Here is a 21,541-nt window from a genome sequence, read left to right as displayed (position 1 = left end):
ACTGGGAGACAAAACAAAGACTTAAGAATTAAAAAACCCTAGCACTTAAGACTGATTAATATGGATATATATATATATACACAAGGTCTTCCTTCAGCAATCAGCAAAAAACTGAGGCATGTGCTTAACTTTGTAAATGTGCTTAATTCCATTCCTTGTGACTTAAGCACATGCATAATTTTGCTTTTCTGGACAGGGATGGACATAAGCATGTGCTTATATGCTTTTCTGAACTAGGGTCATAATTTGGAGTCTTACAGTTTCTCATGGAGGGCAAAGCATCTTTCTCTATGTATATAATGCTAACACATTATAAAAGCACTTATCCCAGGCATTAAGCATTTAATTTAATTATTAAAATCAGTCCTAGATTTAAAAAAAAAAAATCCAAGTCCATAAGGAACAGCTGTAAAAACAAGAGACCGTCACCTGGGCGACCAAGTTACTGTCTGACCCACCAGCCCATGAATGAAGGACTGGCACAAAACTGAAGCTCACTGAAAGGGACAGGCACTGGCCACGGTACCAACACTGTTCCCTGCAGGAACCTGCAGTGCTATCCAGGTCTGTGAGGGAATGGAAGTGATGCCACAGAACTGGTCAAAAGCAAATTGGGGTCCAGCAGGAAACAAAAAGCCACTCGTCATACAATATGAGGGCTAAGCTAAATGGTGGCTCAATACAAATGCCCTGTCTCTATGCAGACTGGAGACAGAGGCTTGGGATGAATCTTTGTCCATGCTGCCGCATGGGGCGGGCAATTTGCTGTGAGCTTTTGTGTGCGTGACATTTCTATCAGCCCACTGAGATTGCATGGAGGCTTTGTTGGGGCTGCCTACTTTTCTCCTTGCTCCATGCCCTAGCCTCCCCAAAACAAGAAAAAAAGAAAGGAGAAATACAGAGCATAGGCCATCTCCACTTGACCCATACAGACAATACTCAACAAACACAACAGAGAGGTTGGAAAAGTGCCAAAGAGAACCAAGGCGCAGCTGTGCTGTGCAAATTAAGGTCAGCTGTGAAGTGTGACAATGAAGCATGGATCGGTGACAGTTTTGGATAATGAATGGAGGAAACTCCCCATGTTTCTGCCTGGCGTTACATGTACACAACCACCTGGAAATCTTAATTTAACAATCTGGGTAATTAAAAATAAATTAAGATATTTGCTGCTTAAATTACTTTGAAAAGCTGATAGCAAGGTCACCACCACCTTATCAGGTCCTTGCCATGGGGAGAAAGGTTTATATGATGCCATAGCTCTGCTTTGGTGCACATCCCCCACCAGTTGAGCTATTCTATGTGTGCAATCTAAGCCCAATAGACAGATGGGGCAAGGGGAAGGAGGAGGAAATTAATGTTTGATATGGGGAAGGGGAATAAGAAAAAGTCATCACATATAAAAGTAAACAAAGTCTCAGTTTCTCTCATGCTTGCCCATCCCCATGCCATTGCTGCAAACAGAAGGGAAGGGAAGTAAAAGCCCTAACAGCAAAGGGCAGTGAGACCCAGTCATCTGGTTCAAGATAGCTGGTCTGAATTTAGGGTCAGTGTAACGTTATGATCTAGCTTTAATCCCACCAGTAACAATCCTTTCTTAACTCTAACCGTCTGCATAGATGTAACTATGCTAGCACCTCCCCAAGATTTGCCAATGAGCCAGCATTTGGCTGTAGAAGTCATCTGGTAGCGCAGACCAATCTAGTGCTTGCTCCGTACGACACTGGCTGCAATCGTGCCCAAGACAGGGCTGCCATCTCTCTCTGTATTCCTCTGACTGGCAGGACGCAACGGCTCCTGCCCTCTCCCCAGTTCCCAACTGGGTGGGGCTGCTCAGTGAAGATTCTTTAGCCCCATCTACAGTGCGAGTCCTTTTGGAGGTTTCCCAGCCAGAGACTGGCACTGTCAAGTCTAGGGCAGAGATTAACACAGCACAGCATAGCCGGCCTGCATATCCCTAGACCGTGACCAGGCTATCGGGAGGCAGGCTGCACTGTACTCATTTGGCGTGTAAGAAAGCACTCTGCTCCAGAAGCGGCCTGGCAGAACCACCCGCCCTTCCAGTCCTTTCACCCCATTTGAAGCTGGGCCCTGAAAGCAAACAGAATAGAGACAAGAAACCCAAACCAAATCTCCTGGGTAGAGTCAAGCAGACCCTGTCATCCTTGCATTCCACCGGTCTAGTCACTGAACCGTTGCTGGCTTTCAAGCCTTCGGGGGAATGGAGGGGATGGGATGGGGCTGAAGGAAACAGGGCAAAGCAAATGGAGAGGGGGTAGGCGCGAGAGTTCTGAAGGCAGAGTGTATGTATGGCTGCGCTCAGCTGGGAGCTGGTCCTCCTGAACCCATCCAAAACACTCACTAGTGGGGTTTGAGAAAAAAGACAGGGATGGCATCACAAAACAGTCAGATAACCTCCTCCCCGCTGGCCCACCTTCCAGGGCTCTGCCTTCCCTAGGGGAAGCTGTGTGTGCAGACAGGAGCAACAAAACAAGATAAACCCAACATACAGATTGCAGTGCAGTCAATAGAAATAAATACTTTATAAATATAATCTCAAACTACTGTAACTTAAAACTTTTAAAACGTCAATGCGTTAAGAAATGTCAGTACTTAACCCTATCGCTTTCTCTTCACCCAGAAGCAATTCCTCGTGACTTGTAACCTCTGACCATTCACACACTCCTGCCTCCTTACATTGAAGCCTGGCTTTAAAATACAAAACATAGCACCTGCTTTCGAGAGTTACAGGCCATGTGACACCAAGGTAACCCAATCAAGAGATGGGCATAAAATCACATGAGCACAAGAAATCACAGCCAGACTGTGTCAGGGTTTTGCAGGTACACCAGAAATGCATTTTCCCAGTGAAGGTGTGATCGTAATGGATCCATTTGTAGAGCAGGCAGCTGGGGTGGTAGATGGCATGAAAGATTTGACGTTAATATAGGAACTCTTGTATGAGAGCCAGCCATCTGGATCCTGCTGGCAGACAGATGAGGTGGAGAATGGTTTTAGATTAGATTCTCATCTGGGCTGTTCTCCTTCTGGACAGCTTGGATCTGTTTTGGAAACCAGGAGACAAAAGGAGTCAAAGGACTGGAAAAGGAAGCAGAGAGGAAGAAAGGGAGGGAGACAATCTCTTTGTCAGGGCACATCTACGCAGCAGGACAAAAGTCAAATTAAACTACACAACTTGAGCTACGGCAATTGTGTAGCTGAGATTGAAATAGCTTAATTTGGCTGTTGGCGCTGTCTACACAGCAGGAAGTCGAAGGAAGAGCACTCTTCCTTCGACTGCCCTTACGCCTTGTGAAATGAGGGGTACAGGAGTGGGTGCAAGAAGTCCTCCAGCTCAACATTATTTTGAAATAATGGCTTGCTGTGTAGACATGATCTTGGTTATTTTGGAATAACATCCGTTATTCTGAAATAATGCTGCTGAGTATACATAACCTCAGAGACGCTAACATGGAGGTAGAAAGAGGTGCAAGACAAGGCAGAAACTATGTGCTGAATTAACATCAGCAAAAACCAGACCTCACACACAAATAGTCTGGTAGCACTTTATAGACTAACAAAACATGTAGATGGGATCATGAGCTTTCGTGGGCACGGCCCACTTCTTCAGATGACCGGAGTTATGAGTTGGGGAAATGAGTTTGTTTAGTTTAGAAAAGAGAAGACTGAGGGGGGACATGATATCCGTTTTCAGGTATCTAAAAGGGTGTCATAAGGAGAAGGGAGAAAACTTGTTCATCTTGGCCTCTGAGCACAGAACAAGAAGCAATGGGCTTAAACTGCAGCAAGGGAGGTTTAGGTTGGACATTAGGAAAAAGTTCCTCACTGTCAGGGTGGTGAAACACTGGAATAAATTGCCCAGGGAGGTTGTGGAATCCCCATCTCTGGAGATATTTCAGAGTAGGTTAGATTAATGTCTATCAGGGATGGTCTAGACAGTACTTGGTCCTGCCATGGGGGCAGGGGACTGGACTCAACCTCTCGAGGTCCCTTCCAGTCCTAGTATTCTATGATTCTATGACCCTTTGATTTGTGTGACAGAAGCCTGTTGGCGAGCATTTCAGCCTGCCAAACCACAGTCTGACAGACCTGCAAGCAGCTGTCTTGTCACAAAATCAGCTCCATAAGCCAGATCCAGAGGGAGGCCCTGGAATCCCAGTTCATCCTCAAATTCAATTCACATGCTAATGGACTCAGTGTGATGTGGGCTGCTGGGGACTCTACGTACTGAATAACCACTGAAGGTGCTAACAGCTCCCTGAGCGGTACCCTTCCTGTTTTAGGAATCTATCTATTGATTTTGATCTGCTTAGGTTTAAGTACCCATTCTCCAGATACTTAATGATGCTCTATCTCCCACCCCCTCCCTTTTTCTCTCTCACCCCTCCCCTTCCCCTCTCCTATTTATTTCGAGTTTTCATATCCCCAACTCATAACTCCGGTCATCTGAAGTGGGCTGTGCCCACGAAGCTCACGATCCCATTGACATGTTTTGTTAGTCTATAAAGTGCTACCAGGCCATTGGTTGTTGTTTCTTCGGTAACAGACTAACCCTGAAACCCCACTCACAGTTCATCTAGTTCATCTGTTCTTGAACTCGATGAACTATGCAGCACTCAAATTAATCAAACGGAGGGTGGGTAGGTAGGCATGTTTCTTTATACAGTGACTACAAGACATGTCTATTTAGTCACTTATTTATCTATCTTCTTTTAACTCTACTACTATAATGATGATATTTTATTCTTGGGATTAAGGATCAGATCCTCAACTGCTATAAAATAGGGTTAAAAAAAGCACTAGCTACAGTCATGGAGCACAGGTCCATCAATGGCCATTAGCCAGGATTGGCAGGGATGCAGAACCATGCTCTGAAGTATCCCCAGTCTCCGTTTGACAGAAGCAGGGGATGGGCGACAGGGGATGAATCTTGTGATGATTCCCTGTTCTGTTCATTCCCCCTGGCATTGGCCACTGTTGGAAGACCAGCTACTGGGCTAGATGGACCACTGGCCTGACCCACTATGGACACTCTTATGTTCTTATAAATCAGTGCAACTCCACTGACTTCAATAGACTGATGCCTAGTTGCATCAGCTGAGGATCTGTCCCTGTTTATTTCAGAGTATGTGGGGGGGGGGGGGAGGAAACAGTGCCCTTGTCACATTAAGGTGGCACAGCTGAAATCAAAGTTAAAATGAATTTCTTAAGACTACACAGAACAATGAGACCACCAGAGAAAGGCTCTTGCAACCTACCACCATGGTATCCCCCAGTCCAACCACACTACTAAACCAGCATCCTCAAGGGTCAGAGCTGTAGAGAAACCCAATTGCTCTGGGATCTGAAGCAAAAATGTGGATTGTCCATGAAGATAGAGTAGAACATCACCAGGTTCCCTACCCTCAATTTTAACACCTACATGATGCAGTGTCTGCATCTGCATAGAGTCTGTGAAGCAGATTGGGCTACATAAAAGCACCATTGCTTATAAAACTCAAATGCTGCTGCAGGCAAGGAAGAAGCCTTCACCATCTGATATGAAGTAAATGTGTAAGAGGCTGAGAGTAGTACCATCTCTTTGTTTGAAAGGCATTACATCAGGCCTCTTGTTGCAAGGCTCCTGAGCGGATGTGGATGGAGAGAGGAGTCTCTGGGAATTACCCTAGCTTGCTCATTTGATGCTGCCAACCCCTTGCACTAATGCTGTAGTCCTCAGACGGCAGGCCTTGCTCCCTTAACTCCACCTTCAAAAGCATGTGGAAGATATTTGATAACTGGCTAGGAGGTGGCATCACAGAGCAGTTTTGGGGAGCAAGGAACCAAGCTGGATAATCAACACAACATTTCTGCTATCGCAGCTCAGAGGTTACTCAGCAGAGCACCCCTCTTGCTATAACATGTCCTCGGGTACTACCTTATGGATCCAGCCAGCAGAGGGTTAAACGCGTACAGCCAGTCATGCATGTCCTTGTCGCTGCTTGCCTGCAGCAGGATTCCGCGATGCTCTGTGCATACTGCAAACGTGTTGGGGGTCTGGAACAGATCAAAGCCAGGACTGAGTCCCCAGGGCTACTGGAGATGACACTGAGGAACCTGCAGCACAGCTTGGAGCACGCTGGGACACAGAACAGGACCCCGTACACTGGTGGGGCGGGGCAGGGCAGGCGCTATCAGTATGTACCACTTCCTGGAGAGTGAAATCCCTCTGCATTTCTGAACAGCCACAGAGAAGAGCTCTGTGGTGCGAGAGTGGATTTCGACACCACGAGACCACGTCTCATTGTTCAATGTACAATCTCCTCCTTTGGCACCCCATGCCAACCCGGGAACTAGGGGTAAGCTGTGCAGCAGTGCGAGATCTCCCCACAGCTGGGTTTGCAACATTCCACTGTGCTCCTACTCTCTTCTCCCTTCACCCCCATGTTCTGAGCATCACTCTTCTCTTCTCCTCCTAGTTTCTGACCCCTGGGTCTTCCTCTGTCCATGGTCCAGAGCCATCGTTGCAGCCCCTCCCTTTACATGGCTTCAGACATGTGTTGCCCTTACACTTGTAGCACACTGTGGGCATCAGCCGTGCTTCCCCTGCTTTGCTCACGGACGCCACCCCCCAGCAGTTACCTTGAGCATGGCCTGCTGGTCCTCGCTGTACTCCACCTGAGCAGAGGAGAGGTTGAGGATGGCTCTCTCCACAGAGTCCTTATCCGTGTTGTAGATGTAGACATAGGGGCGCCTCACCACCACGTAGCGCTTCACCCAGCCATTCGTGTGTGGCTCGAGGAAGTGCAGGTAGCCTTTCTTCGAGACAATGGGGCTGCAGAAGGCAAGACTTAGTGACTGCAGAAAGCCACCCAGCAAAAGGGCTAGAACCGCAAGGACTATTTCCTACTCTCACTCCCCTCCTTCCTGCAAATCCCTCCCCTCTCTGGACACAGATTGCCAGCCACTGAACTGGGCAACCCTCTCTGCACTTAGCAGCAACTTCTCTGAACACCTTCCCTATGTTGGGAAGGGCCACTGGGGAGGGAGCTGTGTGTGGTGGTGGAGATACCTGCACACTCTAGCATGGAGCACTCCAGCCTAGCCCTAGCCCTAACCCTAACCTCCACCTCCTTCCGCCTGCCTGGAGTAAACCAAGTGCTCATACCTCACCCGGATCTCCTGGATATCGGGGACCAGTAAGCGCTGGGTCTCCTTCTCCTCCTCAGGCTCACGCGTGGGAGATTTCTTCTGTTCCCCTTCCACTATTGGTTCTGGCTCAGGGCTTTCTGCCCTGGACGAGAGAAGGGAGGTTCTGGAAGGAGAAGAGGGGCATTTCATTACAATGATGCCTTCACTCTGACTTTGGCCAATAGCCATCTCTGATCTTCTTCTGAAAACTTGCTAAATGGGTGTGCATGGAAGTGAATGAGTGGGAGCAGTGGATCGGCCTAGGCGCTGCTGTACCCTGTGGCCATCCCCCCCAGCAGAGTACTGTCCCTGCTCATCCCTTCTGGCCCTCAAGCCTTCCACAATGCTGGCACGGAGTCTCTTCTGAACAGGAACCGACAGTTCTGCCAAATCTGTGGTGGCTTAGTGTCGGGCCTAGTGAACAGGCTGACCCAGCCCGTGCGTCCTAGGGCCTCAGTCTTCATTTTCAGCCCCTCGGTGTTCGGGCTGCATCTCTCTTACCTGACCTCAGTGGCGTTATACCGTCCTTCTACCAGTGATGGGCAGGTGGAAGAGGGTGTCAGGGTAGTGACACCAAGAGCTGGCATGGAGGGTTCTCTCAGCAGGGTCACAGACATTTCTGATAGCTGCAGGAGGGAAGGAATCATTTCCTGGAGTCACAATCTAATCTAAGCTATAGGTAGGGCCCTACCAAATTCACAGTCCAGTATGGCCCATTTCACAGCACAGGATTTGAAAATTGGTAAATTTCACATTTTCAGCTGTTTAAACCTGAAATGTCACTGTATTGTCAGATGGGGTCCTGACCCAAAAGAATACTGTGCGGGGATTGGAGGGTTATGGGACTGCCAACTTCAGTTCTGTGCTGTCTTCAGGGCTGGACTCTGAGGGCAGCAACCACAGAGCGTCCTGCAGCCACATGAGGTCCAAGAGGTAGAGATGGGTCTGATCCCCCAACCAGGGACTCCTCACTGCTAGTCCTAGCCAACTTGGGAAGGATAATACTTGCTCTTCCGCTGCAGGGCAGCTCTTGGGCTACTCTCCCGGCTGCAGAAAGCTCTGCACCCCCTGCCACACTGGCTTTTTGCCCCCATTGCTCTGCAGCTGCAGGAGGAGGGGGTAGTGACCAGTGGTACCAGGTGCATCCAGATACAATTAGTAGCTTGTTTCAGTGAGATAAGGAAAGGTCTTGTGAATCTAGACAGGGTTTATTGACACTTCACAGCAGCAAATAACACTCAGTGTGCTCCAAGTAGCACAGGGAAGATTTGATCCAGGTGCCCCCTTTTCTGGGGGGCTCCTCGGAACAAGGAGACATCAGAGTTCACTGCGAAGGGCTCATTTCACAGTCTGTGACATGTTTTTCACAGCTGTGATCTTGGTAGGGCCCCAGCTATAGGGAAAGCCCTGCACAGATATAAAATGTTGTTATCTGCATTATATCCCATGGAGATCGGCATTCAACTTCGCGGATGCAGCTATCTGTGGATACAAAGCAGATAGCTGCAGATTTGCAGGGCTCCAGCTCTAGGACATGGGCCTGGGGTTAAAGGCCAAAGTCTGGTCTGGTGAACTGAAGACAGTGGAGTTTCATACCAGGGATAAGAAGACGGATCTGGCCCTAGCTCTCGCTGCAGAGAAAATTCCTCTTCCATATTTGCATGGTTACTGGGGCTTTTGAAAGCTGCAGTGAATAGATGGGGGACAGGCTCTCAAAGTCAGTACGATCCCCAGAGGAGAAGGGAGCTAGGGTGTTACGAGACAGTTGAGAATGCTAACTTTTATAGCTCTTGCCCTCTGGATCCAGCCAACATTTGATATACTGATGTCCTTGATGTTTCCCTGCAGTAAACCGGCTGGGGAAAGTTGTGCAGCTCTCTAGCACATGAATCTCCAGGGATGGGACAGGTCACTACTCCTTCCTTCTCCCCAGGCCAACCCCACCTCTCCCTGGCTGCTCCCACTGGACAAGACATCAGGGACTGGCAGGGTCAGACCGCTGGGCTGTGCTTGGAGGCTCAGTGGGGAGCTTTGTTGCAGAGGTGACTCTGGCCCGAAGTCCAGAGCATCAGTGCATCTAGGCTGGTAGCTGGGAAGATGGGTTCCTGGAGTGCACGTCACAAGGCTGTTCCCAGCCCTTCTCAGCTCCAGAGGAAGAGCTGAAGTCAGGCCAGGAGACAGGTATTGGGAGAAGCAACATTCCTGCCTCACCCCCAAAGCAGAGGTGGACGGGGAGTCGACAGTCTGGACGAATGCAACATCATGCACCTCGCTGGCAGTGCCAACGGTGATACGGGACAGTGAAATGGCACCCCGAGGCCTGACCCATATTCCAGTGGGAGTCTCCTGCGCAGATTCTTGGTGCAGCCCAGGCCCAGAGCTCCCCACCAGAAGGTGTCCCCACTGACGAGGCAGGAAGTGCTAATGGGGCTGGGGAGCTGGTCCTACCTTGCTCTCACTGGCGCTGATGCAGACGTGGTTGTGACTGTACTCTCTGTTAAACGTGTGAGTGAGGAGACGCAAGCACTGCAGGGGAACAAAGGGACACATCCAGCTGGCACGCACGAGCCCTGCTCACCAATCTGTTCACATCTTCCAGACCTTCCAGGCAGGGTCAGACGAACTCTGGGGAGCCCAGGGCTATTCCATTTTTGTGGCGCCAAGAGGGCTGAGGGCAGGTGGTTGAGGGGGGGGGGTACAGGATCAGAATGTGGGAGGGGCTCAGGGCAGGAGGTGGGGATTGGGGTGTGGGGTGTGGGTGGGAATTAGGGAGCGGGGTCAGGGCAGGAGGTGGGGATTGGGGTGTGGGGTCTGGGTGGGAATTAGGGAGTGGGCTCAGGGCAGGAGGTGGGGATTGGGGTGTGGGGTCTGGGTGGGAATTAGGGAGCGGGGTCAGGGCAGGAGGTGGGGATTGGGGTGTGGGGTCTGGGTGGGAATTAGGGAGCGGGCTCAGGGCAGGAGGTGGGGATTGGGGTGTGGGGTCTGGGTGGGAATTAGGGAGCGGGGTCAGGGCAGGAGGTGGGGATTGGGGTGTGGGGTCTGGGTGGGAATTAGGGAGCGGGGTCAGGGCAGGAGGTGGGGATTGGGGTGTGGGGTCTGGGTGGGAATTAGGGAGCGGGGTCAGGGCAGGAGGTGGGGATTGGGGTGTGGGGTCTGGGTGGGAATTAGGGAGCGGGGTCAGGGCAGGAGGTGGGGATTGGGGTGTGGGGTCTGGGTGGGAATTAGGGAGCGGGGTCAGGGCAGGAGGTGGGGATTGGGGTGTGGGGTCTGGGTGGGAATTAGGGTGCGGGGTCAGGGCAGGAGGTGGGGATTGGGGTGTGGGGTCTGGGTGGGAATTAGGGAGCGGGGTCAGGGCAGGAGGTGGGGATTGGGGTGTGGGGTCTGGGTGGGAATTAGGGAGCGGGGTCAGGGCAGGAGGTGGGGATTGGGGTGTGGGGTCTGGGAGGGAATTAGGGAGCGGGGTCAGGGCAGGAGGTGGGGATTGGGGTGTGGGGTCTGGGTGGGAATTAGGGAGCGGGGTCAGGGCAGGAGGTGGGGATTGGGGTGTGGGGTCTGGGTGGGAATTAGGGAGCGGGGTCAGGGCAGGAGGTGGGGATTGGGGTGTGGGGTCTGGGTGGGAATTAGGGAGCGGGGTCAGGGCAGGAGGTGGGGATTGGGGTGTGGGGTCTGGGTGGGAATTAGGGAGCGGGGTCAGGGCAGGAGGTGGGGATTGGGGTGTGGGGTCTGGGTGGGAATTAGGGAGCGGGGTCAGGGCAGGAGGTGGGGATTGGGGTGTGGGGTCTGGGTGGGAATTAGGGAGTGGGCTCAGGGCAGGAGGTGGGGGTACAGTGTCTGGGTGAGAGTTGGGGTATGGGAAGGGGCTGAGGGTTGGGATGTGGGGTCTGGCCAGGAATTAGAGTATGGGAGGAGGCTCAGAGCCAGGGGTGTGGGGCACTTACCTGGGGCAGCTCCCCCTTGGTGGCACAACCTCAGAGAAAGGAAGGGGCAGGTGGCTCTGCACACTACCCTGAGCTCGCTTGCAGACCCTGGCCCCTGCAGCTCCCAGTGGCTGCAATTCCCAGCCAATGGGAGCTGCGGTGGCAGAGCCTGCAGGCAAGGCAAGAATGCAGATGGAGCTTTTGCAGCTCCCACAGGGAGGTGCACTGTATGGGCCACATCCCCCCGTCTCCCCACCAGGCAGGGCCGGAATGCAGGGGCTTTAGAGGCTGCATTCCAGGGCCCTAAGATAAGGGGGCCCAACAAAGGCCTGGAGATTTTTTGTGAAGCCCCCATTAGCCTGGGACCATGGGCTGCAGCCCCTGTGGCCCCTTTCTTAATGCAGTCCTGCTGCCTGCTCCCTGTCTGCCCTTTTCTGCCAGTCCTGAAGCACACAGCTCTGTCTGAGCTTCCTCTAGCTCCTGGATTCCCCTGCTTGCCTCAGAGCTTCCATTAATTCTCCTTCCATATTTCTTGCTCACTGCTTCCTTCCCTAATCACTGCCCCTGCTGAAACCCTCCTCGCACCATGAGGAGGCCACTTCCTTCTCTGGCCTCCCTCCCGCTGCCCATCTGCTCCCCAGTGCTGAGCCCTCAGGCTACCATACAATACCTTGACGGCAAGCTCCTTCTGCCTCTCGCTGGGGGTCTCCAAAGGCGAGCTCCTGCCCTCCGAGGCACCGTCTGCTGAGAGCGGAGAGGACACACAGGAAGTGCTATGGGAGTCGGAATCCTCACTGGAGCACGGGGACAGGGACTCCAAGCCTGGTCTCTGGCTCGTCTCCAGCTTCTCACGCAGGAGCAGGTAATGTCTTGTCTTCTCAACCTGCACAAAGACATTTCCTCTTAAGTACCGATGTCTGGCACTGCACTTGGCCTGCACGATTCCCTTCCCACGCATTGCCTCGGCCACACACACCGAGGAGTGCCCTGGAGTGAACCGGCGCCACACAGCCCACATGGGCTACTGCGGAAACCCTTTGAAGTGGCATTATACCACAAATATCATGCTCTCAGGAGTGGCCTTTCTGTAGTGGCCAGAGCCTGCCAGACACCACTAAGGGTACGTCTACACTTTAGCGCTAATTCGAACTAACGGATCCAGACTAAAAAACTAGTTCGAATTAGCGTTTTGCTAATTCGAACTAGCATGTCCACATTAAGTGGACCCTGAACCGGGGTTAAGGATGGCCGGAAGCAGTGCCGGCAGGGCATCAGATTAGGACTTAAAGCGTAGAGCTGCTGCCTCAGGCTAGCCGAGGGCTGTGCTTAAAGGGTCCCGACCCCCACCCCGGACAGACAGTTCTCAGGGGTTCCCCGCTTGCAAAGCAGTCCTGGCTTGGAGTGCCCTGAGTGCCCACACTGGGCACATCACAGCACTCGGCCATCAGACCGGCTGCACTTGCCGCGGGCTGCCATCTGGGGAGAGGGGGCAATTGGGGGGCTGCAGGAGAGCTTCCACCCCCAAAAGCCCACAGAGCCAGCCCAGTCCTCCCCATCGGAGGCTCGTACCCCATTCCTCCCTCACCTCCTTCCACTTACCCTTCCCTAGCCCCCCTTCCTGATGTACAAAATAAAGAAAATGTGTGGCCAAAAATAGAATCTCTCTTTATTGAACAAAACTCGGGGAGACTGGGAAAAGGAGGTGGGAGAGGGGAAGAGAGAGGGTGGGAGAGGGGAGGGCAACTAAAATGATCAGAGGTTTGGAACAGGTCCCATATGAAGAGAGGCTAAAGAGACTGGGACTTCTCAGCTTAGAAAAGAGGAGACTGAGGGGGGATAGGATAGAGGTCTCTAAAAGCACGAGTGGGGTGGAGAGGGTGCATCAAGAAAAGTTCTTCATTAGTTCCCATAATAGAAGGACTAGAGGACACCAAAGGAAAGGAATGGGTAGCAGGCTTCAAACTAGTAACAGAAAGTTGTTCTTCACAAAGCAAAGAGTCAACCTGTGGAACTCCTTGCTGCAGGAGGCTGTGAAGGCTACAACTAGAACAGAGTTTAAAGGGAAGTGAGATCAAGTCATGGAGGTTGGGACCATGGAGTGGTATTAGCCAGGGGGTAGGAGTGGTGTCCCTGCCCAAAGTTTGTGGAAGGCTGGAGAGGGATGGCACGAGACAAATGGCTTGGTCACTGTCTTCGGTCCATCCCCTCCAGGGTCCCTAGGGTTGGCCGCTGTCGGCAGACAGGCTAACTGGGCTAAATGGACCTTTGGTCTGACCCAGGACGGCCATTGTAAGCTCAGGGCTCAGGGTCGGGGGTCTCAGTGGACCCCCTTGATTTTCATGTACACCTGTTCCTGGGTGGCCAGGCTGGCAGCTCTCCTGCCCTAGACGGCCACTTTCCTGTGCCTAGTGCGGAGATCGTAGATGAGGTCCATGATGTCCGCACTAGCCCAGGCGGGTGCCCGCCTCTTGCGGTCCCGGGCAAGCTCCCGGGAGCCGCCAGCCTGGTCCCGGGAAGAGGGGGAGGGCTGGGGGGCATGGGGTGGCTGGCTCATGGTGTGCCAGGTGCAGGGTCTGCTGGCTGGGTGCTGGCAGGCTTGCACCTGGCACAGGCATCGTAGCCAGCCCGTGCCCCTTTAAGGGCTCCGGGGCCGAGAGGGGGGCAGTAGAGTTTCCCAGAGTGGCCACCAGGGCAAGCTGGGAAGGGCTAGCCTCCCACTAGTTCCAATTAAGGGGCTACACACCCCTTAATTCGAACTAGTAAGTTCGAACTAGGCTTAGTCCTTGTAGAATGAGGTTTACCTAGTTCGAACTAAGCGCTCCGCTAGTTTGAATTAAGTTCGAACTAGCGGTTTGTATGTGTAGCGCCTAGCAAAGTTAATTCCAACTAACGTCCGCTAGTTCGAATTAACTTTGTAGTGTAGACATACCCTAAGGGAAAAGTCTCCAGCAGCTGTGTCGGGGGTGCACACCCTCCCAAGACCGATTGGGGGGGGGGGCTAGCCAGGCAGCTGCCCAGGGCACCAACCTGGGGGAGGGGCGCCTAATGGCAGCTGTAAGGGGAGCTGTGCACCCGGCCACATGGTACCCCTTAGAGCTGCCATCAGGTGCTGCATGCCTGGGCCTGGGGGCCGTGGGGCGTCCCTTAGAGGTGCCATCAGGCGCCGTGCGCCTCGGGCTGGGGGCCGTGTGGCGTCCCTTAGAGGTGCCATCAGGCGCCGTGCGCCTTGGGCTGGGGGCCGTGGGGCGTCCCTTAGAGGTGCCATCAGGCGCCGTGCGCCTCGGGCTGGGGGCCATGGGGCATCCCTTAGAGGTGCCATCAGGCGCCGTGCGCCTCGGGCTGGGGGCCGTGGGGCGTCCCTTAGAGGTGCCATCAGGCTCCGTGCGCCTCGGGCTGGGGGCCGTGTGGAGTCCCTTAGAGGTGCCATCAGGCGCCGTGCGCCTTGGGCTGGGGGCCGTGGGGCGTCCCTTAGAGGTGCCATCAGGCGCCGTGCGCCTCGGGCTGGGGGCCGTGGGGCGTCCCTTAGAGGTGCCATCAGGCGCCGTGCGCCTCGGGCTGGGGGCCGTGGGGCGTCCCTTAGAGGTGCCATCAGGCGCCGTGCGCCTCGGGCTGGGGGCCGTGGGGCGTCCCTTAGAGGTGCCATCAGGCGCCGTGCGCCTCGGGCTGGGGGCCGTGTGGCGTCCCTTAGAGGTGCCATCAGGCGCCGTGCGCCTCGGGCTGGGGGCCGTGGGGCGTCCCTTAGAGGTGCCATCAGGCGCCGTGCGCCTCGGGCTGGGGGCCGTGGGGCGTCCCTTAGAGGTGCCATCAGGCTCCGTGTGCCTCGGGCTGGGGGCCGTGTGGAGTCCCTTAGAGGTGCCATCAGGCTCCGTGCGCCTTGGGCTGGGGGCCGTGTGGCGTCCCTTAGAGGTGCCATCAGGCGCCGTGCGCCTCGGGCTGGGGGCCGTGGGGCGTCCCTTAGAGGTGCCATCAGGCGCCGTGCGCCTCGGGCTGGGGGCCGTGGGGCGTCCCTTAGAGGTGCCATCAGGCGCCGTGCGCCTCGGGCTGGGGGCCGTGGGGCGTCCCTTAGAGGTGCCATCAGGCGCCGTGCGCCTCGGGCTGGGGGCCATGGGGCGTCCCTTAGAGGTGCCATCAGGCGCCGTGCGCCTCGGGCTGGGGGCCGTGGGGCGTCCCTTAGAGGTGCCATCAGGCGCCGTGCGCCTCGGGCTGGGGGCCGTGGGGCGTCCCTTAGAGGTGCCATCAGGCGCCGTGCGCCTCGGGCTGGGGGCCGTGGGGCGTCCCTTAGAGGTGCCATCAGGTGCCGTGCGCCTCGGGCTGGGGGCCGTGTGGCGTCCCTTAGAGGTGCCATCAGGCGCCGTGCGCCTCGGGCTGGGGGCCGTGTGGCGTCCCTTAGAGGTGCCATCAGGCGCCGTGCGCCTCGGGCTGGGGGCCATGGGGCGTCCCTTAGAGGTGCCATCAGGCGCCGTGCGCCTCGGGCTGGGGGCCGTGTGGCGTCCCTTAGAGGTGCCATCAGGCGCCGTGCGCCTCGGGCTGGGGGCCGTGTGGCGTCCCTTAGAGGTGCCATCAGGCGCCGTGCGCCTCGGGCTGGGGGCCGTGTGGCGTCCCTTAGAGGTGCCATCAGGCGCCGTGCGCCTCGGGCTGGGGGCCATGGGGCGTCCCTTAGAGGTGCCATCAGGCGCCGTGCGCCTCGGGCTGGGGGCCGTGTGGAGTCCCTTAGAGGTGCCATCAGGCGCCGTGCGCCTCGGGCTGGGGGCCGTGGGGCGTCCCTTAGAGGTGCCATCAGGCTCCGTGCGCCTCGGGCTGGGGGCCGTGGGGCGTCCCTTAGAGGTGCCATCAGGCGCCGTGCGCCTCGGGCTGGGGGCCGTGGGGCGTCCCTTAGAGGTGCCATCAGGCGCCGTGCGCCTCGGGCTGGGGGCCGTGTGGAGTCCCTTAGAGGTGCCATCAGGCTCCGTGCGCCTCGGGCTGGGGGCCGTGGGGCGTCCCTTAGAGGTGCCATCAGGCGCCGTGCGCCTCGGCCTGGGGGCCGTGTGACGTCCCTTAGAGGTGCCATCAGGCGCCGTGCGCCTCGGGCTGGGGGCCGTGTGGAGTCCCTTAGAGGTGCCATCAGGCGCCGTGCGCCTCGGGCTGGGGGCCGTGTGGAGTCCCTTAGAGGTGCCATCAGGCGCCGTGCGCCTCGGGCTGGGGGCCGTGTGGAGTCCCTTAGAGGTGCCATCAGGCGCCGTGCGCTTGGGGCTGGGGGCCGTGTGACGTCCCTTAGAGGTGCCATCAGGCGCCGTGCGCCTCGGGCTGGGGGCCGTGTGGCGTCCCTTAGAGGTGCCATCAGGCGCCGTGCGCCTGGGCCTGGGGGCCGTGGGGCATCCCTTAGAGGTGCCATCAGGCGCCGTGCGCCTCGGGCTGGGGGCCATGGGGCGTCCCTTAGAGGTGCCATCAGGCTCCGTGCGCCTCGGGCTGGGGGCCGTGTGGAGTCCCTTAGAGGTGCCATCAGGCGCCGTGCGCCTTGGGCTGGGGGCCGTGGGGCGTCCCTTAGAGGTGCCATCAGGCGCCGTGCGCCTCGGGCTGGGGGCCATGGGCGTCCCTTAGAGGTGCCATCAGGCGCCGTGCGCTTGGGGCTGGGGGCCGTGGGGCGTCCCTTAGAGGTGCCATCAGGCGCCGTGCGCCTCGGGCTGGGGGCCATGGGCGTCCCTTAGAGGTGCCATCAGGCGCCGTGCGCCTCGGGCTGGGGGCCATGGGGCGTCCCTTAGAGGTGCCATCAGGCGCCGTGCGCCTCGGGCTGGGGGCCGTGGGGCGTCCCTTAGAGGTGCCATCAGGCGCCGTGCGCCTCGGGCTGGGGGCCGTGGGGCGTCCCTTAGAGGTGCCATCAGGCGCCGTGCGCCTTGGGCTGGGGGCCGTGTGGCGTCCCTTAGAGGTGCCATCAGGCGCCGTGCGCCTCGGGCTGGGGGCCGTGTGACGTCCCTTAGAGGTGCCATCAGGTGCCGTGCGCCTCGGGCTGGGGGCCATGGGGCGTCCCTTAGAGGTGCCATCAGGCGCCGTGCGCCTCGGGCTGGGGGCCATGGGGCGTCCCTTAGAGGTGCCATCAGGCGCCGTGCGCCTCGGGCTGGGGGCCGTGTGGCGTCCCTTAGAGGTGCCATCAGGCGCCGTGCGCCTCGGGCTGGGGGCCGTGGGGCGTCCCTTAGAGGTGCCATCAGGCGCCGTGCGCCTCGGGCTGGGGGCCGTGTGGCGTCCCTTAGAGGTGCCATCAGGCGCCGTGCGCCTCGGGCTGGGGGCCGTGTGGAGTCCCTTAGAGGTGCCATCAGGCGCCGTGCGCCTCGGGCTGGGGGCCGTGTGGAGTCCCTTAGAGGTGCCATCAGGCGCCGTGCGCCTCGGGCTGGGGGCCGTGTGGAGTCCCTTAGAGGTGCCATCAGGCGCCGTGCGCTTGGGGCTGGGGGCCGTGTGACGTCCCTTAGAGGTGCCATCAGGCGCCGTGCGCCTCGGGCTGGGGGCCGTGGGGCATCCCTTAGAGGTGCCATCAGGCGCCGTGCGCCTGGGCCTGGGGGCCGTGGGGCATCCCTTAGAGGTGCCATCAGGCGCCGTGCGCCTCGGGCTGGGGGCCATGGGGCGTCCCTTAGAGGTGCCATCAGGCTCCGTGCGCCTCGGGCTGGGGGCCGTGTGGAGTCCCTTAGAGGTGCCATCAGGCGCCGTGCGCCTTGGGCTGGGGGCCGTGGGGCGTCCCTTAGAGGTGCCATCAGGCGCCGTGCGCCTCGGGCTGGGGGCCATGGGCGTCCCTTAGAGGTGCCATCAGGCGCCGTGCGCTTGGGGCTGGGGGCCATGGGGCGTCCCTTAGAGGTGCCATCAGGCGCCGTGCGCCTCGGGCTGGGGGCCATGGGCGTCCCTTAGAGGTGCCATCAGGCGCCGTGCGCCTCGGGCTGGGGGCCATGGGGCGTCCCTTAGAGGTGCCATCAGGCGCCGTGCGCCTCGGGCTGGGGGCCGTGGGGCGTCCCTTAGAGGTGCCATCAGGCGCCGTGCGCCTCGGGCTGGGGGCCGTGGGGCGTCCCTTAGAGGTGCCATCAGGCGCCGTGCGCCTTGGGCTGGGGGCCGTGTGGCGTCCCTTAGAGGTGCCATCAGGCGCCGTGCGCCTCGGGCTGGGGGCCGTGTGACGTCCCTTAGAGGTGCCATCAGGTGCCGTGCGCCTCGGGCTGGGGGCCATGGGGCGTCCCTTAGAGGTGCCATCAGGCGCCGTGCGCCTCGGGCTGGGGGCCATGGGGCGTCCCTTAGAGGTGCCATCAGGCGCCGTGCGCCTCGGGCTGGGGGCCGTGTGGCGTCCCTTAGAGGTGCCATCAGGCGCCGTGCGCCTCGGGCTGGGGGCCGTGTGGAGTCCCTTAGAGGTGCCATCAGGCGCCGTGCGCCTCGGCCTGGGGGCCATGGGGCGTCCCTTAGAGGTGCCATCAGGCGCCGTGCGCCTCGGGCTGGGGGCCGTGGGGCATCCCTTAGAGGTGCCATCAGGTGCCGTGCGCCTCGGGCTGGGGGCCATGGGGCGTCCCTTAGAGGTGCCATCAGGCGCCGTGCGCCTCGGGCTGGGGGCCGTGTGGCGTCCCTTAGAGGTGCCATCAGGCGCCGTGCGCCTCGGGCTGGGGGCCATGGGGCGTCCCTTAGAGGTGCCATCAGGCGCCGTGCGCCTCGGGCTGGGGGCCGTGGGGCGTCCCTTAGAGGTGCCATCAGGCGCCGTGCGCTTGGGGCTGGGGGCCGTGGGGCGTCCCTTAGAGGTGCCATCAGGCGCCGTGCGCTTGGGGCTGGGGGCCGTGTGACGTCCCTTAGAGGTGCCATCAGGCGCCGTGCGCCTCGGGCTGGGGGCCGTGGGGCGTCCCTTAGAGGTGCCATCAGGCGCCGTGCGCCTCGGGCTGGGGGCCGTGTGGAGTCCCTTAGAGGTGCCATCAGGCTCCGTGCGCCTCGGGCTGGGGGCCGTGGGGCGTCCCTTAGAGGTGCCATCAGGCGCCGTGCGCCTCGGGCTGGGGGCCGTGGGGCATCCCTTAGAGGTGCCATCAGGCGCCGTGCGCCTCGGGCTGGGGGCCGTGTGGAGTCCCTTAGAGGTGCCATCAGGCGCCGTGCGCCTCGGGCTGGGGGCCGTGTGGAGTCCCTTAGAGGTGCCATCAGGCGCCGTGCGCCTCGGGCTGGGGGCCGTGTGGCGTCCCTTAGAGGTGCCATCAGGCGCCGTGCGCTTGGGGCTGGGGGCCGTGTGACGTCCCTTAGAGGTGCCATCAGGCGCCGTGCGCCTCGGGCTGGGGGCCGTGGGGCATCCCTTAGAGGTGCCATCAGGCGCCGTGCGCCTGGGCCTGGGGGCCGTGGGGCATCCCTTAGAGGTGCCATCAGGCGCCGTGCGCCTCGGGCTGGGGGCCATGGGGCGTCCCTTAGAGGTGCCATCAGGCTCCGTGCGCCTCGGGCTGGGGGCCGTGTGGAGTCCCTTAGAGGTGCCATCAGGCGCCGTGCGCCTTGGGCTGGGGGCCGTGGGGCGTCCCTTAGAGGTGCCATCAGGCGCCGTGCGCCTCGGGCTGGGGGCCGTGGGGCGTCCCTTAGAGGTGCCATCAGGCGCCGTGCGCCTCGGGCTGGGGGCCGTGGGGCGTCCCTTAGAGGTGCCATCAGGCGCCGTGCGCCTCGGGCTGGGGGCCGTGTGGAGTCCCTTAGAGGTGCCATCAGGCGCCGTGCGCCTCGGGCTGGGGGCCGTGGGGCGTCCCTTAGAGGTGCCATCAGGCGCCGTGCGCCTCGGGCTGGGGGCCGTGGGGCGTCCCTTAGAGGTGCCATCAGGCTCCGTGTGCCTCGGGCTGGGGGCCGTGTGGAGTCCCTTAGAGGTGCCATCAGGCTCCGTGCGCCTTGGGCTGGGGGCCGTGTGGCGTCCCTTAGAGGTGCCATCAGGCGCCGTGCGCCTCGGGCTGGGGGCCGTGGGGCGTCCCTTAGAGGTGCCATCAGGCGCCGTGCGCCTCGGGCTGGGGGCCGTGGGGCGTCCCTTAGAGGTGCCATCAGGCGCCGTGCGCCTCGGGCTGGGGGCCGTGGGGCGTCCCTTAGAGGTGCCATCAGGCGCCGTGCGCCTCGGGCTGGGGGCCATGGGGCGTCCCTTAGAGGTGCCATCAGGCGCCGTGCGCCTCGGGCTGGGGGCCGTGGGGCGTCCCTTAGAGGTGCCATCAGGCGCCGTGCGCCTCGGGCTGGGGGCCGTGGGGCGTCCCTTAGAGGTGCCATCAGGCGCCGTGCGCCTCGGGCTGGGGGCCGTGGGGCGTCCCTTAGAGGTGCCATCAGGCGCCGTGCGCCTCGGGCTGGGGGCCATGGGGCGTCCCTTAGAGGTGCCATCAGGCGCCGTGCGCCTCGGGCTGGGGGCCGTGGGGCGTCCCTTAGAGGTGCCATCAGGCGCCGTGCGCCTCGGGCTGGGGGCCGTGGGGCGTCCCTTAGAGGTGCCATCAGGCGCCGTGCGCCTCGGGCTGGGGGCCGTGGGGCGTCCCTTAGAGGTGCCATCAGGCGCCGTGCGCCTCGGGCTGGGGGCCGTGTGACGTCCCTTAGAGGTGCCATCAGGCGCCGTGCGCCTCGGGCTGGGGGCCGTGGGGCGTCCCTTAGAGGTGCCATCAGGCGCCGTGCGCCTCGGGCTGGGGGCCATGGGGCGTCCCTTAGAGGTGCCATCAGGCTCCGTGCGCCTCGGGCTGGGGGCCGTGTGGAGTCCCTTAGAGGTGCCATCAGGCGCCGTGCGCCTCGGGCTGGGGGCCGTGTGGAGTCCCTTAGAGGTGCCATCAGGCGCCGTGCGCCTTGGGCTGGGGGCCGTGGGGCGTCCCTTAGAGGTGCCATCAGGCGCCGTGCGCCTCGGGCTGGGGGCCATGGGCGTCCCTTAGAGGTGCCATCAGGCGCCGTGCGCTTGGGGCTGGGGGCCGTGGGGCGTCCCTTAGAGGTGCCATCAGGCGCCGTGCGCCTCGGGCTGGGGGCCATGGGCGTCCCTTAGAGGTGCCATCAGGCGCCGTGCGCCTCGGGCTGGGGGCCATGGGGCGTCCCTTAGAGGTGCCATCAGGCGCCGTGCGCCTCGGGCTGGGGGCCGTGGGGCGTCCCTTAGAGGTGCCATCAGGCGCCGTGCGCCTCGGGCTGGGGGCCGTGGGGCGTCCCTTAGAGGTGCCATCAGGCGCCGTGCGCCTTGGGCTGGGGGCCGTGTGGCGTCCCTTAGAGGTGCCATCAGGCGCCGTGCGCCTCGGGCTGGGGGCCGTGTGACGTCCCTTAGAGGTGCCATCAGGTGCCGTGCGCCTCGGGCTGGGGGCCATGGGGCGTCCCTTAGAGGTGCCATCAGGCGCCGTGCGCCTCGGGCTGGGGGCCATGGGGCGTCCCTTAGAGGTGCCATCAGGCGCCGTGCGCCTCGGGCTGGGGGCCGTGTGGCGTCCCTTAGAGGTGCCATCAGGCGCCGTGCGCCTCGGGCTGGGGGCCGTGGGGCGTCCCTTAGA

At 59.7% G+C, this 21,541-nt stretch overlaps 1 protein-coding gene across 11 annotated transcripts in view; it reads right to left on the bottom strand.

The window, feature by feature from the left end:
* Positions 1 to 330: 330 nt before the first annotated feature.
* Positions 331 to 21,541, bottom strand: part of KIF1A (kinesin family member 1A) — a 143,325-nt gene continuing 122,114 nt past the window's right edge. For all 11 annotated transcript variants that reach the window (XM_089780978.1, XM_089780980.1, XM_089780979.1 and 8 more), the window contains 7 exons: positions 11,779 to 11,991; positions 9,640 to 9,717; positions 7,693 to 7,817; positions 7,169 to 7,315; positions 6,643 to 6,835; positions 5,939 to 6,057; positions 331 to 3,062 (listed from right to left, as the gene is read on the bottom strand). In XM_089780978.1, the coding sequence (XP_089637104.1) occupies positions 3,020 to 3,062; positions 5,939 to 6,057; positions 6,643 to 6,835; positions 7,169 to 7,315; positions 7,693 to 7,817; positions 9,640 to 9,717; positions 11,779 to 11,991 (918 nt within the window). In that variant the 3' untranslated portion in view covers positions 331 to 3,019. The remainder of the gene's footprint in view (positions 3,063 to 5,938; positions 6,058 to 6,642; positions 6,836 to 7,168; positions 7,316 to 7,692; positions 7,818 to 9,639; positions 9,718 to 11,778; positions 11,992 to 21,541) is intronic.

Source organism: Pelodiscus sinensis, chromosome 10 (assembly GCF_052426305.1).
Source record: "Pelodiscus sinensis isolate ZL-2025 chromosome 10, ASM5242630v1, whole genome shotgun sequence".
NCBI lineage: Eukaryota > Metazoa > Chordata > Testudines > Trionychidae > Pelodiscus > Pelodiscus sinensis.
The sequence above is the reverse complement of the archived record's forward strand: the minus strand, read 5'-3'. Positions and strand labels throughout refer to the sequence as shown.